The 18,124-nt window shown below is 45.8% G+C and overlaps 1 protein-coding gene across 9 annotated transcripts in view; it reads left to right on the top strand.

Moving 5' to 3' along the window:
• The window catches only part of PLEKHA7 (pleckstrin homology domain containing A7), a 214,534-nt gene that overhangs the window by 145,681 nt on the left and 50,729 nt on the right, over positions 1-18,124 (top strand). For all 9 annotated transcript variants that reach the window (XM_081240244.1, XM_081240245.1, XM_081240247.1 and 6 more), the window contains 2 exons: positions 1,054-1,154; positions 4,758-4,933. In XM_081240244.1, coding sequence (XP_081096370.1) covers positions 1,054-1,154; positions 4,758-4,933 — 277 coding nt within the window. The remainder of the gene's footprint in view (positions 1-1,053; positions 1,155-4,757; positions 4,934-18,124) is intronic.

Here is an 18,124-nt window from a genome sequence, read left to right on the forward strand (position 1 = left end):
CATTATATTTTGTAACCTGTTATCTGGATTTATCCCCTGTTATTGGATGGGCAACTGGTGAATTAAATTGGCCATATGAACATTTGTGGAGCCCCAGTACATAGAATTAGGGGCTGTGCAAAGGTGAGAAGGAAGTAAGGCTCAAAATATGGAGGAAGAGATAGCCTAATTTTAAGACAAGACTAGGTTTTGGAAGACATCCAGAGTGCTTAGGCAGTTCAAGAGGAACAAGAAGCCAATTCCATATTGGAGAACTTGGGCAGGCTCCTCAGAAGAATTAGGGCTCGAGTTGGGCTTTTTAGGATGGGTAGAGCTTTGCCCATGTGTAGGGGGAAGATGGGCATTTAGGCAGAAGAAACAACTTGATTAAAGTTCTAGAAGCAGAAGAAAGTGGAATGACAGACCTGCAAAGCCAGAGTGAGTCTTGCATGGAGCACACACTAGGAGATAAGGCTCAGGAGGTGGGTAAGAGCCAAAATGCAAAAGGGCTGTGACACTAGACAGAGGAAGTTGGGCTTCATTCTGTATCCAGTGGACAGTCAGCAAGTGCCTTTGGGTGGGAGAGCAGTGGGACCAATTCTGTCATTAGGAAGTTACCTCTGGTAACGGAGACGGTTGGGGGGAGGAAGAGAATAGACATCAAAGGTAGGATATTTCACACCTGCTCTAACATTGCCTATGAGGTGTGTACCACCCAGAATTCCCTTCCCCATCCTTTACAAAAGTTTAAATATCACCCTCTGAAGCCTTCACTTCCCTAGGCTGTGTGCCACTCCTGTCTGTGTGTTCCCGCAGCACTTGGTATGCCTCTGTATTTCAGGAGTTAGCAGGTCGAGCTGAGCACACATGCCTGTCCCCCTCCTCGGGGAGAGGGCCCTGTCTGATTCACCTGTGTAGTTCCAGCACTAGCACAGAGGTCCCCAGAGCACCTGAATGGGCGATCCGTGATTGCAGTCATCCTGGGAGAGATAAGGAGCCTTGAACTAGGGCAGTGGGATGGACCAGCCCAAAGAAGGTGCCACAGGTTGTTCTGATTTGTATTTCCGTTCAAAGACAGCCGAGAAGAAGTGGTCCTTGGGAGCATCCCTCTGCCCAGCTACGTGATCTCAACAGTGGGCCCCGAGGATCGCATAAGTCGCAAGTATTCCTTTAAGGTACTGCCCCCGCTCCTCCAGTGCAGCAATTCCATCCTAAGAAATGTTGTGTTCCCCAGAATGGCTTCACAAAAGCAGTTGTTTCTGTTGGGGGTTGGGGGGAAGAAGTTAAGAGGTTGAGCGTTTCAGACTCATGTTAACAAAGTTACAAGTTCTTTAAACAAACAATATCACATCACAGTACTTTCATTTGTATCTTAGCTTTTGAGTCCTCCAGCCTAGCTTAAGTATTTAGACCCCTCTTTTCCTGTTGCTATTTCTGTGACTAGTATCAGCACAGCCCTCCTCATGCTTTCTTACCACTGTCGCTGTCCTCGGTGACTCCAGAGTTGCTGTGGGTTGAAGATTCTGGATCCTCCTTCGCTTCATGTTGCATGATATGGTATTGCCTTATTTCTGTAAAACCTTTTGTGACTGAGAACTACTTTTACCCATGTTACCTCATTTGGTGCTTGTCGGGAGCCTATGAGGTCAGGATCATTTGCTTCATTTTATAGATTAGGAACACGAGGATCCGAGAGCTGAAAAAACTTGCCCACAGTCCCAAAGTTGGAAGATGATGGAGGCAGATCTCCACCCTGAACTCTGTCCTCTTTCAGTTGCATTACAGGGAGGGAGGACAATTTCTTTCTCTTCTTCTTTGCTTTTCTTCCATGTCTTACTCTGGTCACCCGTATACACATTGCAGGAGGTGGGAGGTGGTTTCAATTAATGTTTATTGTTATCATTTTAGGAATACTGTTCTATTAAATTGTTCAGAGCCTCTCTTGCTTATTGTTGGCTCTGAAAACATTTTGTTCGATGGGTGTCACACTGGTCTTTTGCAGCCTGAAAGCCTTCCTCAGAAAAACCTTCCTTTCTAGGGTTTAGTGTTGCTACTGGGCAAACAATCGGGATAACGCTGTTGCATGTGAATTTGGGGGGGTGGGGTGGACAGCGTTTGGGATATCCTCAGAGTAACTGATTATAATAGCTATATATAGTTCATCTTAACACTTCATTGGGAGGTGTGAAAATACATTCTAGGAAAACATCTTTTATGTGTCGTACATTCTTTTTTTTTTTAAGTAGGCTTCACCAAGAGTGTTCCCTAAATATATTTTCTGTGAGACAGAAGGCATGCATGTTTGGGGGGATGGTTGGGGTCTTCAGGGCCTGAGAAGGGAGAAAAGCTATTGTAGACAGAATGGGTGATGTTCAGGTGGTCCTCCAGACAGGGATGTGGTTTCCTGAGTGTGAAAGGGTTCCCTTCCCTTCGGGCTGCAGTGTCATTCTTTTAGGAACCTGAGGATGGGCCCTGGGACGGTGCAGGATCCATGTTCTTGGGCATCCTGAGGAGTGTGCAGTATTTTGTGTCCTGGGCCTTATGCTTGCCTCTGATGTCAGTTCTTCTCAGTTTGCAGAGCTGAAATTCTGTGACTGTTGCTAGGGCACCTTGCCTGAGATTGTTCAGAGTATCTGTAGTGGTACATAGGCAGAGCCTAAAGGGTCATGTGGGCCTCTCTTGTCTGTCTTCTCTAACTGTACTCGCAGCCAGGCAGCTCCTAGGCATTGTCAGGGAGCCAGGGCGCTAGATGCACCCTGAGGCTCCACTAGGTCTGCAGGACGAGCCAAGCAGGGCTCTCGGTGGCCTTTAGGAGCCGTCGTTCCCCACCCCCACCCCCACCCCCCTTGAGCTTTAGTCACAGCCTGGAATGCCCTGAAGAGTTCCCCAACTCTTACTTACTTGTCCTTTAGGTGTCTGCTCAGGGGCCACCTCCTCCAGGAAGCCTTCCTTGAGTCCTCGAGTTAGGTACTTTTCTTCTGAACATCCACAGGTCTGGTATCACTGCACTATAAATGGTTGATTACCCGTTCAGAGCTTTCTCCAGGAAAACTAACCATCAGCTAGTTCTGCCAGGGTAGATGGGGCTAGTCCCATTCTGCAAACAGATAACATGGAGCAGTCATGTGTAGTAGGAGTTGTGGTGAATGACACTCCTTATACTTCCCAAGTTAAGGTCAGTTCAGGCTTACTTCTGTTTCATGTTTAGTCCTCTGTAAGTCAGTGATTGTTCACTGAATCACCTTAGCTTACTCAAGTAAATGCCTGCCCCAGAACCCGCTGTGGAACCCTTAGCTGCAGGCCGAGTTTGCCTGGACTCCCTTGGCACCGGGCTGGATGGATTCAGATATGTGAATGTCACAAGCAGGCCTGTATTTAATATCGTTTTTGGACCTGGATGTTAGGCATGTGAGTGGAGAAGTGAATGCTGACAGTTCATCTGAGAGGTTTTATCCATGACCATTGGTGATTTTAGAAACATGTCATTTTCCAGATTCTGTTTAGTTCTCTCATTTTGCTTTCTCTGTCTGGTCCTTGCATGGCGTCTGTCTGTCATTCTGGATCCAGATTATCAGACTAGTGATCTGTATCAGACTCATTTCTGGATAGAGCCTGAGAGCACTGTACAGAGAAGCTTGGACTCAGAGTCAGACGTTCCTAGGTGTGAATCCTGCCTCCAACTTTTCATTCATTCCAAAAATATTCATTGGGCACCTACTATGTACCAGGCACTGTTCCTGGGGATATAGGAGTGAACAAAATAGACAGGGTCCCTGCTCTCATCGAGTTTATATTCTGCAGGGAAGAGACAGATGATAAACAAGCATGTAAAATAAAGAATACCAGGTAATAGGTGCTGTGAAGAATCTGTGACCAAGCGTGGAAATCTAGGAAAGTTACTTAACTTCTCAGAGCTTCACTTACCACATCTGTAAAAGAGATTCTGTTCCTTCCTTATAAGGCTGTTGGGATTAAAATGAGATTAAACTCACGGAAGTACCTAGGAGACACATAGTAGGCACTCTGTAAATCTTCCTATTTCCACATCATTTTCCTATGTGGATTTGGTGAGCTTTTTCCTTGCAAATTTAAAGGACCTTGCTTATCAGAGCACAAGGGGGAAAACCTCTTGTTCGCAGTCCATTGCAGTTGCTTTTCCCAGTACCTGTGGAACATGTGAAAGCACCTTGAGGCTTCCTGACGTATAGTAGGTGTGCCAGGGTCTTCAGTCAAGTGTTAGACTGCTCAGCTGAACTTTGTATTGCCTCTTTGGCGAGACAAAAGAGCAGCTTCCTTGATGGTTGTACATCATGTTTCATGCCCATGCAGGAAGCAGAGTGAATATCTGCACCGAGCTGCCTGCTGTTGAGCAGCTGATTTTTGAATCAATTCCAGTCAGCAGGTGCTTCAGAAGAACCAAAACAGGGATTCCCGAGAGTCTGCTTCTATGGAATGAGGGTTTTTTAAAAAAATCTCTTTCTCAAACCTTGAATTGACTGTGTGCCCCTCCCTAAGTGGGAGTAAGATAAGTAGGAAACAGGTACAGCTACGGGGCTTTTGCTGTGGGGGAACAGACACAGCTGTTCCTAGGCCTGGCTTCACCAAGAAAAGGGAATCCAGCCCGTGACGTTTTTTCCAGGTGTGGAAATAAGCTGGGTGGTGCGTGGGCTTTTAGTCTGGAAGAAGGGAGAACCTGGCCGGGACGTTTCTGGTTTTTGCTCCTGGAAGTGAGACGCGCACTAACCTCTCTGACCTGGGTTTCCATCTTCTCCCTCCAGGCCGTGCACATGGGGATGCGAGCACTCATCTATAATAGCTCCACCAGGGGCTCTCAGGCCGAGCAGTCAGGCATGAGGACCTACTACTTCAGTGCCGACACCCAGGAGGACATGAACGCTTGGGTCAGGGCCATGAACCAGGCTGCACAGGTGCTATCTCGATCGTCACTGAAAAGGTCAGTCCCCATGGAGGGTCCCTGCCAGAGCACTTCCTGCACAGGTGGGGGAACCCAAATAAGAACTCTTGGATGCCCAGAATTCCACCGTTCACTCACTCTTATTAAGCATTGCCCTCTCTTTGAAGTCCTTTTACTTTTTTTTTTTTTTTTTTTTTGCGGTACGCGGGCCTCTCACTGTTGCGGCCTCTCCCGTTGCGGAGCACAGGCTCTGGTTGCGCAGGCTCAGCGGCCATGGCTCACGGGCCCAGCCGCTCCGCGGCATGTAGGATCTTCCCGGACCGGGGCGCGAACCCGTGTCCCCTGCATCGGCAGGCAGACTCTCAACCACTGCGCCACCAGGGAAGCCCCTGAAGTCCTTTTAAATGGTGACTTCTTCCAGGAGGAGACTGTTTACGGGGCCAGCACATGCTGCCGGCAGAGCTGGAAGGTCCCCTAGGAATTATCTAGTCCACTGTCCTCATTAAACAGAGAAACAGGAAGGGCTGGGAGGGTGAAATGACTGCCTGGGATACACAGCCTTGGTACCTGGTTGTATGTTTCTCAGTCTTTCTTCTCTTGAGTGTGGTGGAAAGGAAACCCTTGGGGCTAAGACTGGGGAGGAGGGAGCGGACAGACAAGAAAGATCTTGCAACCTGGAAACATGCCACCGACGGCCCACCTCGTGGTTGGGAGCTGACTTGGGAGCTGTCTTCCAGCTGCCTCTTCCCTCGAGTGGGCCAACCAGGGTACCATCAGGGATCTTGAAGTTCCTGAGTCTGTTGACTGTGGGTGACTCCCTGTGAGAAAGCAGAGGAGAAACATGAGTGGAGTCATGGGCTTGGAGAAGGTGGGGTAGTCCTGGAAAGTCAGGGTGCCTTTGGCCAGTCCTCATCTGACATGAGCCCCGTTCTTCACTCTCTGGACACCTTGCTCTGCTTAGAGGCCTCTTTGAAAAAGATCTGTTAGTGAGGCCTCAAAACAAGAGTAGTGTCCTCCAGCAACCTAAAGACAAGATTCTTCAGTAACTGCAAATGGGTTTCACATGGATGTTTTTATATTGTCCACCTTTTCCAACTCCTGTGTATGCGATTTTTGGTGTTAGTGGTACTTCCTAGCTTCATGATATCTTTCCTGAGATGATCAGACCTTTGATATAGATAGTGACCTCCCTCAAGAGACCAGGTTTGGGTCAGGCTCTACCCTTGGAGCTTCCTAGAAACTCAGTCGAGTGTTTGTCATGCTGGGTTTTTTTTTTTTCTGTCTGTTTTTCAGTATCCTAGGCTTCAGGTGGGAATCATCTTTGTATATTCTGCACGCCTGACATATAGTAAGCTCTCAAGTGTCTGTTGAGTGAGTAAGTGAGAGATTGGGAGAATGAATGAATATGTTGAACAGAACAGGACCAAAGACTGTCCTGGAGGTTTCCCCGTGGGCCCTGAATCAGTAACTCTTAACTACAGGTATTCAGTCAGGTTTGCCTCTGCTTCTTAGCATTGTCATCCTGCCTGAATTTTTCTGTTGTGTCCATAATGATGATATGAAAGCCTGTGCCATTAACCTGCAGGCACTCTGTTCAGAGTGACATTGGCATTTCCACCTTCATCCTAGGAGAAGGAAACTGGGCAGGTTTGACACGACTTACTCCTAGTGTACATGCTCACTGTTTCCTAGTTTTTGTTGTTCATTCTTTTTTTAAAAAAATTTATTTATTTATTTATTTATACATACATACGTGCAATAAGTGAAGACATTCCCTGGCGGTCCAGTGGTTAAGATTCCACACTGCCAATACAGGGGGCACAGGTTCGATCCCTGGTCAGGGAACTAAGATACCACATACTACGTGGTGCGGCCAAAAGAAAAAAAAATCAACACAATAAAGGCAAGAAAAATTAACAATTAAAAAAAGATGCAGAAAATAAAGAGAAATATCCTTGGTCACCTTCCCAGGGTTACCTCTGTTACCAAGTTAACATGGATCCTTTTAAACTATTTTCTATTCATATATGTGCTTATATAAATATAGAGGGGTTTTTTGTGCTTTTTTTATAGCATGAATGATATTGATCTTGAAAATCATTCGGTTTCGGTGTATATGGGCTACCTTTGTTTTTGACTGTTGTATGATACTTCATAAGGTAGAGGTACCATAATGTATTTAAGCATGTGCCATATCTTGGATAGTTTATTTTTTGTCCTCTTTTACTGTTCTAGGTAGTTGTGTAATGAAAAACTTTCTACAAGCCTCTGTGTGTGTGAGGCTTTCAGATTGCTAGGTCAATATACAATGCATTTTAAATTTTAATCAATACCACCAAACTGCCCTTTAAAGAAAGCTGTATATTCCACTAGCGAGGGCGCTCATTTCCCCACATCTTTGCCAATAGTTGATATTATCAATCTTTTTCATTTTTGCTGAGCTGCTGTGTAGGTAAATGGTATCTGGTTATTTTAATGTGTATTTTCATGATGGTAGGGACCTTTTATATTTACTGACCACTTGTATTTCCTCTGCATTGAATTGCTGGTACCTATTCTCTGCCCATTTTTCTACCGAGTTGCTTGCTTTTCCTCGGTGCTTCCTTTCCTACATGTGCTGATATCTGCCCAGTTAGGAATGCAGCTTAGCCTATTGCAGAGGTTGGTTATAGGCTCTCCAGTCTTGTTATTTAGTCTGTAATATTCTGGCATTTTCCCTGTTCTCTTGGATTCCTCAGAGATCACCTGAGAGGTTTCTTGAGCCCATCTCCGAGTTCCCTTAGGGCCCTGGTGTGCTAACAGCTGGGCCTTTTCCATCTTCCTCCCCACCTTGGTCTTTCAGTCTCTCTTAACCAAGGTTGTTCTCTTATTCATGATGAAGTTCATTCATCTTGATGAAGATAAGGAACTAAATCCATAAGTTGAAGAATTCAACTTTATTTGTGCTGTGGTCATCTTCCCAAGCAGAGATACCTATGCCTCATATTTTTTTTTAAGTTCTCCCCTTCTTTATTTTAATTCTTAGAAAATTTTGTTTTATTTTACTTTGCTTTAAATAAACAAACCTCAGTCCCTTCTAGACTTTACCATTTCTGTAGGCATTCATGTAGGCCCATTCCACTGGATTTGTATTTTATCTCTGCTTGATGCATTTCTTGTGTCCTTTTATAACGTGAGCTCTGAGAGCTCCCTGTGTTTTTACATTGGTTTCTTTCTACCAGCAATGTTAAATGGGTTCATTCTTGTGTCCCAGCTTTGCTCGGTTCTTCGTGCCTGACTAGGGCACTGGGTCAAAGATAACTTGAGAATGAGATCAGGCTTAATAGGAAAAAGTGCTGTGATTGATAAGTGATGTCTGCCTTGAACCGTTCAGGATGAATTTGCTAGCTGAGATTAGGATTTTGTTGTTGTTGTTTTTTTACTTTTTCCTACCTGAAGATTTTGTAATTAACTATCAGATTTTTGTTTTAGAGGGGCTCCTTCCCTTCTCCACTGGGCTGCCTTCCAGATCTCAGGCCATTTTTATTGTCCCTAGCTTTTTTTTTTTTGCGGTACGTGGGCCTCTCACTGTTGTGGCCTCTCCCATTGCAGAGCACAGGCTCCCGACACGCAGGCTCAGCGGCCATGGCTCACAGGCCCAGCCGCTCCACGGCATGTAGGATCTTCCCGGACTGGGGCACGAACCCATGTCCCCTGCCATTGGCAGGCGGACTCTCAACCACTGCACCACCAGGGAAGCCCCCTAGCTTTCTTCTGAACTTTTAAAATGTGTTCTTACTATGCTCTTAATAAACTCTTAAAATCCCATAATCATCTTTGCATTTAAAAAAACAACAACAACTTGTTATACCTTCTGACGCAGATGAAAAGCAGAATAACATTTCCTCTTAATTTTCTGAGAGATGAAATTGTCAGCCAAGGAAATTCAGACTTATTAAATGTTCTATTTTACCAGAATGAGATGTTCAGACATTTGGTTAGTTAGAAGTATTCATCATGCAGGACTACATCTTGCCTCTCCTCCACTTTGGTGATCTGCTCTGCAAAGCCTCCATCTCTGTTACGTGGGTGGCCCCAACCATAGCTTTTTGTTCTCTCCCTGCTTGTTTCTCACCCAAAAGCTTCTATCCTTATTCATACAGGCAAATGCTTTCTTTATGAATGTGGTACATTAGGACTTCTGACTGCAGGTAAAAGAAAATGCAAATTTACCTTAAAAGGGGAGGAATTTATTGATTCATGTCAATGAAAAGTTCAGGATAGCTTCTAGCTTTAGAAACAGTTGGGTTCAAGGCTCAGACAGTATCATTACAAGTAATTCTCTCAAGCTCTGCCTGCCTGGGCTGGATTCATTCTTAAACTCCATGTGGAGGTCCCTGGCATATCTAGGACCTGGTGGCTAGATAGCTGCAGTAGCCCCAGACTTGTGTTGTCCAAGTTAAGTTCAGCAGGAAAGAGCCAGAGTCTTATCCAGAAGCTCTGAGGTCTTACTCTGATTAGACAGGCTTAGGTCACATTGATTCCCAAAATCACATACTGTGGCTAGGGAATGCATGTACTGATTGGCACAGACCTGGGATACATGCTTCACTTCTGAGAACTAGACCATGGGGACTGAGAGCCATGTAGGGGTGGATTTCCAAGTAATACTAGGGTTATGGGCAGAGGAAGGAGAAATGACTTGATGGGATGTGGTAAACGAGATGCAGGCAACCAATATCCAGGCCACTTCCTACTGTATCAATTTCTCTTGCCTTAAGTACTAACTCCTCCCAGAGTTTAGTCTCTGAAGTTGGGTAGACCGGGGTTTAAATCCCAGCTTTACTACTTTCTAGCTGTGTCACTTGTGCAATTTAGGTATGCTTTGTAAACCTCAGTTTTTCTAAGTTATCGGATTTTTGCAAAGATTAAATTAAATGAGTGTATAAAGTGCTTACTTTGCACGTTGCCTAAGACATAGTTGATACTCCATCTCAGATGTGCTAGCTTCCGTAGGGTTTGGTTTAACAGTGTCATTGGGTCTTTTTCCTGTGCACCCTTCCAGGTTCATCGTTAATCCTCTGGATTACATTGATGATGAATCTCCTGTGAGCAAATCATACTCTCTCCCTTGCCAGGATGTGCCCATCCCCTAGCAGTGTGAGTTGTGGCTCAGCAATCCAGGCTGCCTCCAGCGCTGTCCCTCAGCCTGCCCCTCGCCACTCTCCTCCTCCAGCCTCCTCCTACATCCTCTAACCACAGAGGGTGCTGAGCACCCTTGCTGCACTTCCTGCCTTTGTCCTCTTGTTTCCTACACAGGCTTCAGGGTCTCTTGATAGACAAGTATTCTTGAGACCCCGGCCCTGTGCTGTAAGAAGCACCGAGCACTGCTGCCAGAGCCTCCCCTCTACCTCCTTCTGTCCATAATTTCTTCTCCCCTATTTCCATGTTCTTCCACTTACCAGACTTTGGATTCTGGTTTTTGATTCTCTACAGCCTCCTTGAAATTCATCTTCTGAGTTCCCCCCTGTTGAACTGGTTATTCTTCTCTTGTCTAAGGATGTCTTGTTCTTTCCAGTAAGCTAAAGCACTAAGCAAGGAGGTCAGCTTGTCGTTACAGTTCACAAAACTGACAAGCAATTCAGACAGGAGGGGCTATCGGAAGACAACTTATCTCTTTTTATCAGTTTCCAAACCTCTCTGGTCTGTGGTGTAACTATAGTCCTGTCTTGGGACTGAAGGAACTTATAGCCTAGTCACCTTCGGCATAAAATCCAATCTCCTTAGTAGGATCCCTGCCTGAGTCTGGTCCCTGCAGATGCCTTTGGCTCACATTATGCTATTCTTTATCCTCTCGGCCCCAACCATACTCAAATTATTGAATTGGGTGCATTTGTCTGTACTTTTGTCCACTTAGTCTTTAATTCTACAGTTATTTATTGAGGGCATATTGTGCGTCAGACACCGTTAAGCAAACTGAGAAATACAGCAGTCTTCAATAGAGAGGCAAAGCCCCATGCATTCCTGGGTGGGTGGGGGGAGAGAGACCGTATCCAGGCAAACAAATCAACAAGATGATTTTCTGTCATGATCTATGCATGAAGGCAGTAAAATGGAGTGATGAGATGGGGAAGGACTAAGGGGCAGGGAGTAGCCACTTTTGTTTGGGGGGTCGGGGGAGGCCTCCATATGGGGAAGGTGTGGAGGTGAGGCCTGATTGATGCAAGAAAGTTGCATATGTAAAACTTCGAAGAAGAGTGTTCTGGGCAGAAGGTGTGGCACTTACAAATGCCCTGAGGCAGGAATGAGCCCGGTTTATTCAAGGAACAGAAAGCTAGGGAGTTGTGGCCGAATCAAAGCGAGCTAGGGGGAGAAGAGACTGTGGTGAGCTCTGGCAGGTAGATGGAGGTCCGTATCGTGAGGCCCAGGATCCCTCTGGGCCTTGCTCATCTGCTGCCCTGGCCCTCACCCTTATTAGGACAATTCAGCACAGCCTTCAGGTCCTAGCCTATGCATATTTCTTCCTTCTTTGACCCTCAGTGTGTCAGATGCCTCTGCTTATAGCACTCTTTCGTTCCTTATGCATTGAACTTTCATGTTAAAAGTTATGTTGACCTGCTTTCTCACCGTCACCCTGCTAGACTGTACGCTCCTTGAAAATGAGAATAGTCTTGGCACATAGTAAGCGTTCAGTTAATGGATGGGTGTGTGGATGTTTGGCTGGCTGGGCACGTGGGTGGTTGGATGGATGAAGAAAACTTCTACCTGTAAGATGTTCAGATAAGAACTTGGGGTGTCTGAGAGCAGTCTGAGCCCTGCTGTGTGCTTGATTGTGGGGAATCAGCCTGCTCAGAAGTGGCCCACACGTTTCTGGCTATCTACACTCTCTTCAGAGCATGGAATCTTTGGCCTTCCAAACTCTGATCACTTTGGTTAAAGTGTGGCAGGACAACACCTGAGGTTGGACAAGCCCCTTGGACCCTTGACAGAAGTAATTTATAGACATGTTTTCAGCCCAGGTACAGGGCTTTGGGGTTGGATCAGATGGAATTTGAGTCCTGCTTATGTCACTGGTTGCATGATTCAGAGCAAGTTGCTTAACCTCTCTGAGTTTCACGTTCATTACCTATAATGAGACAATAATATCTCTAGCTTTGTGCAATGAACAGAAGAGATAATATATTTAAAGTGCTTAGCTTAACTTACTTTTGCAGTTAGTAAGTGCTCACCATAGTCCCTCTCTTTCAGTAGCGACAATGTATTGTAAGTAACCTGGTGCTCATGTGAGTGCCCTCAGCCTTTCTGGGCTTGCCAGTACTGACCTTGCAAGATTGTTGTAGGGATTAGAGATGGCTATGTCAGGTTCCTGGCACACAGTCGGACGCAGCATATAATAACCGAGCACTGGCCACGAGAAATGAATGACCCAGACTGTAACTGCCGTAGAGAGATGGGAAGTGAGTGAGCTTGGTGCGTGCCAGAGCTCCAGACGGGCTCGGGTTGGGCTGTGACAGTTGAGCGTTACTCACCCAGCTAGAAGGAAGAGGGGAGGATTCTCCGGGCAGGAATGAACACAGTGAGGCGACCTGGCAGCCATTATATATCTTCCCTTTCTTCTTCGTCTGGTTTGTCAGGTTCTTGAAACTTCACAGGGGACTTTGCCAATAGCCACTCTGCTGAGGCAAGTGACAGCCTCAGGTTCAGGAGTCTGGTGTTTCATTTATCCTTCAGTCTCACTCTTCTCTGGGGGAGGACAGGCCCTCTTCTTGTTTATTTAGAGCAGAGCGTGAAAGGCAGCAAGTTATCCTCCCCCATCCCAGGGGAACTGCCCTATTTAACTCTGGGGAAAAGTAGAAACCAATTCCTGTCTCCATTTCTCTCCAGCTATTTCCTTCCTCAAATCTAGGAACTAATTCAACTGAGCACGCCTGCCTTCATGCTCCCTAGAGACTTTGGACCCATTCTCTTCAGCCTTTTATACAAGTCTATGGCCTGTGCTCAGGGTGGGTTCTAGCTTTTGAGCCCACTGTCCTGAGCCTTGGGGTCAGTGCTCAGGAACTTCTGCCCTTTACCTGGCTCAGACCAAACTCTCTAAGGATATCAGTGGCCTGACCCTTGTTCTTGGGCTATTAGTTTGGTCATTTAGGTATGGTGAGTAGGGAGGGATCCTCCAGTGGGATTGCGACAGAAAGACTGTGTCTGCCAACAGGACCAAGGTCCAGCCAAGCTCCTACAAGCTGTTGTTCCTTTTCTCACCCAAGTCTTTGAATGAGATTGCAGGTGTGTGTGTGTTTAACATTAAGATAGAAGTAAATATTGTTCCTTATTTCCTGGTGAGATAAAGGGTTTGGAGGCAGAATAAAATAATAGCGTACAACTGCTTGGCATGATCTGTCTACTTCCAAGTTCTTGTGAAGGACAGGAATAAGATAGAAGTATCCTCAGTCTGAGATAGGTGCTCTTCCCGCTTGCAGGAGAAAACAAGGATCTTCTCTAAGCAGACATAAAGCATTGCTGTGATGTGCTGAAAATGGGGGGGCCAGTCCCTGCCAATGATGGGCTCAGCCCCTTGTATCAGTTAGGGATTGCGTTTGGTTGCCAGTAATAGAACAACCCAACTTAGGGTGGCGTAATCAAATTGGGTTTTAGTTTTCTCACTAGCAGGGATCCAGAGTCAGTTAATTTGGGCTAATATAGTAGCTCCATGATGCTGTCAGGGACCCAGGCTCTTTCTCACTTTCTACCCAGATTTTGGCAGGTGGCTTTCGTCCTCATTTTTGTCACCTTGCAATCCAGCATAGAGTCTAAATTCCAGGCAGGAAGAAGGGAAGGGTTAGCTAAGAGAGCTAAGCGTTCCTTCTTTTAAAGGCTTTCCTGGAAGACCCATCCAGCAATTTCTGTGCACATCTTATTGGCCAGATTTATGTTACACCGTCAGCTCCAAGGGAGGTTAGGAAATGTAAGTTCTTTGTTGGGTACATTGCCACTTTGAAAAAACTGGGGCAAGGAAGAAGGAGGGAATAGATATTGGAAGCCAGGACATTTGCATTTGAGGACACGCTATGTGCCAGCCCCGCTGCGGTGCTCTTTCTGTGCATTGTCTCCTTTAAATCCTCAAAACGACCCAAGGAGGCGGGGGTTGTCCCCATTTTGCAGATGAGGAACCTCAGACCAGAGAGGTCAGGGACTTGCCCAAGGTCACCCAGCTTCTATGGGCCAGAGCCAGCTCTTGAATCCAGGTCTGACTGGCTCTAATCCTATGCACTCTGGGTTTGTCAAGCTTGAGAAGTGACACATGTGGCCAAAATGGTCACCAAATGTCAGGAATTCCCTGTGTTTTTGAATAGTCACTGATTCCGGGTGCTCACAACGATAGTAATGACCTGCACAAGAAAGGCTTGTGTCATCTTAGCTGAACATCTGCTTCTCTGAAGTTGAAACCATCGCTGAAAGCCAAGGAATACTTCATTCTTTCCCACCACTGTGCTAAATTGAGCATTGCAAATCTGTTGTGACAGATCTCCTGATTTGAGAAGTCGTGTGTTACATTGGTGGGAATGCAAGGAGACAGGGAGAAGACCAAAAAACACTTTTGCCTTAAATCCTGTAACTTACTAAGTTAAATGTTTGTCAGGTAAGGTGGGGGAGTCGGGAACATTCCCTTCACCTTTCTTACCTGCAGCCAGAGCCTGAACGTTTTGGACACAAAGGCATACTCTCTGAGGTGAGTCCCAGCAGCTGTGGAAATAGAAGCTGTTCATAACCCCGAGTATTAGGGCCTAGAAAGTTGCCAGGTAGCAAGCAGACTACCATTCTTTTAGCCATCCTCTAAAGGTTTGTTTTGCAGTAAATGCTGGTGTCAATCTGAGAAAAGGGTTTATCTTTCTCAATCAACTTTATATTCAGGACGTGTTGGCATGTATTGGAGTGTGTACACTCATATGTACACACACAGTAGGGACTAATATTTGTAGTTACAAGTTAATTCCAAGGTTAGTAAAGACTGGCAAACTCCGTGATTTGGGGTCAGCTTATGAGAACAGTATTAAATGTGGTTACCATGATTAAATCAGGCTTTAGGATTGTCTGGGTTTGACGGCAGAGGCTATTTTCTCTACTACTTTCTTATATCCCCTAGTGCCTGTACCAGTGGGGATATATAGGTTCTCAATAAATACATGGAAGTTGATTGGTAAAGAAAGGAAAATCCCCGTTACAGTTGGTTCGGCTAAGACATGGTACCCACGACCCCTGGGTTCTGAGGTTGAAGAAATCCTCTTATTTTATTTTATTTTATTTTAAAATTTATTTTATTGAAGTATAGTTGGTTTACAATGTTGTGTTAATTTCTGCTGCACAGCAAAGTGACTCAGTTATATATACATTCATTTTCATATTCTTTTCCATTCTGGTTTATCACAGGATATTGAATATAGTTCCCCGTGCTATACAGTAGGACCTTGTTGGTTATCCATTCTATATGTAATAGTTTGCATCTGCTAATCCTAAACTCCCAATCCATCCCCACACCTCCCCACCCCCTGCAACCATAAGTCTGTTCTCTATATCTGTGGGTCTGTTTCATAGATAAGTTCACTTGTGTCATATTTTAGATTCTACATATCAGTGATATTATATGGTATTTGTCTTTCTCTTTCTGAATTACTTCACTTAGTATGCTAATCTCCAGGTCCATCCATGTTGCTGCAAATGGCATTATTTCATTCTTTTTAATGGCTAAGTAACATTTCATTGTATATATGTACCACATCTTCTTTATCCATTCATCTGTCGATTGAAGAAACCCTCTTTTCCCTTCAATTCTAATGTCATCCATTTAGGTGCATACTCGTTTTACTACATGGCTTTTATGACAAGGGGCTGTTTATCTTTGTGGTGGGAATAACAAGGAGGTACAGTTACTTCGGTCTCACAATTGGAGTAAGCAGGTTATAAAGCTTCAGTATCTTGGCTGGGGTGTGACCCAGAGGGCAGCCAGAGCTTTAATCTTCTAGACAGCAGCCTAAGCACACCACTAAGGGGTGGTTTCCTGAATTTGAGAAACAGTAGAGAAGATAAAGGCCAACTTAGATGACTTGAAGGCTGGGGTTACACTGATGTGGTGATGGGAGGGAGGATTAAAGGAAGAAAAGAAAGACAAAGTTAAAACCTGTAATGTGTACATTGTGGAACGGAGTTGTCCCTTTAAAAACTTATGGTAAGGGCTTCCCTGGTGGCGCAGTGGTTCGGAGTCTGCCTGCCAATGCAGGGGACACGGGTTCGAGCCCTGGTCTGGGAAGATCCCACATGCCGCGGAGCAACTAAGCCCGTGTGCCACAACTACTGAGCCTGTGCGTCTGGAGCCTGTGCTCCGCAACAGGAGAGGCCGTGACAGTGAGAGGCCCGCACACCGCGATGAAGAGTGGCCCCCGCTCGCCGCAACTGGAGAAAGCCCTCGCACAGAAACGAAGACTCAACACAGCCAAAAATAAATAAATAAATTTATAAAAAAAAAAAAAAAAAAAAAAAAAAAAAAAAAAAACTTATGGTAAGAATTGCTTTTTCTTAAAGTGCAGGTCCCTGAATATTTCCCATATGTTCTACTATTTGAGCTTATAGACTCACTGGACTTTAGGAATGGAAGGGTCCTTGGAGATCACCATCTAAATATGTCATTATAAAATGATGTAATAGGACTCCTTCTGCTATAAGTAATGGAGACCAAACTCAGACTAGCTTAAGTGAGAAACAGAATATATTGATGCCCAACCAAAAAGTCCAAGGATATATCTGGTTTAGGTATGGCTAAATCTAGGAGTTCAGGTCAAGTCTTTAAGATTCTATTTCTCTCCGTCTGCTTTTCTTGGTGTTGGTTTCACTCTCAAGTAGCTGCTTCCCATGTAGTCGTAGCAGCTCAAGACCAGCTCCAACCAGAGTCCTAGAGCTAACTCTGATTGGCCTGGATTGGGTGATGTGTCAGCCTCCGAGCCAGTCACTGAGACTTTGGAGCCTCAGCTCCACAGGGACTTGTAGAGTCAGCAGCACCTTTTAAACCACGAGGACTGAGCGTGGGGGAGGGTGATCCCCAAATGAGAATTGAAACACTGTTAGAAGAAGGGGTGGGAGATGGGGGGGGAAGATGTCCCCTAGTGAGGGATAGAAGGAGGTCCAAACAAGCTTCCCCCCACCTCCCCACAAAGCTTTGGGTTTTCATGGAGAAGTCACGAGTACATGGACATGAGATGTGAGATCGCTTCTCTCAGTTTCCATGCCTAAGTTAAGGCCAACAGTTCAGCCTGCACACACTAAGAAGCAGACCTGTGTTAGGGTTTGTATTTTCACTTTACATTGACATTTTAACCAGCTCCCTGACTGGATTGATCTGCCCTGAATCAGTGCTGATTATTGGTAGCTGAGGTTCTGAGGTATGTTGCAGGGACACCTGAGGTCTGGCCACGGAGATGTAAATGCAGCAGCATTTCCATTGTTCGTTCTCCTGTTGAAGTGGAGAACCCTCAGGCTTGGCCATTTCAAGGAGTGATGGATGTCTAGACCAGGACCTTTTTACCACGGAGCACAAGTCGACCAGCTGCCCATTCAAGGTTCCCTGGTAATTTTTCTGGTCCTTCTGAGCTAGGCTGGAGTGGGTTCCCCCGCCTCCCCAGTCTAAACTCTGCTAAGCTCATGGAGCCGCTGCTGTTGTCTCTCTGGTATCAAGTAATGAGGAGGCAGACATAACTAGGACCCAAGGAGGTGGGGAGAAAGGCAGCTTCCAGTGCGAGGTGGGCCATGAAAGAAACCTGCCCTTCTCTATGCCTCAGAAGCTCTTTAGCCTCGGTTCACGTCCTCCCCTGTCATCCCCACCCCGTTCTCCTCTGCAGCTTCCAGGTCTGCGTATGTGCAAATCATGGACGTGCATTTGGCGAGGCAGTAGAGAGCAGTGGCTACAGCACATGGGCTCTGCAGTCTGCCTGGGATTAAGCCCAGGTGTCTCTCTTTCCCAGCAGTATGGTCTGGGGCAAATCATTTATCTTCTCTGTGCCTCAGTTTCCTTATCTCTGAAATCTGACTAATAATTCTTCAGAGAATTGTTGTCAGGTCAGTGTTCTTGCGTTCCTGTTTGAGCAGTTCCCCGACAAGATAGATAAGTAGTCATGTGAAGAGATTGCTGGGCTTCCCTGGTGGCGCAGTGGTTGAGAGTCCGCCTGCCGGTGCAGGGGACACGGGTTCGTGCCCCGGTCTGGGAAGATC

The sequence above is a fragment of the Mesoplodon bidens genome (assembly GCF_964165515.1).
Source record: "Mesoplodon bidens genome assembly, chromosome: 7".
In the NCBI taxonomy this organism is placed as follows: Eukaryota; Metazoa; Chordata; class Mammalia; order Artiodactyla; family Ziphiidae; genus Mesoplodon; species Mesoplodon bidens.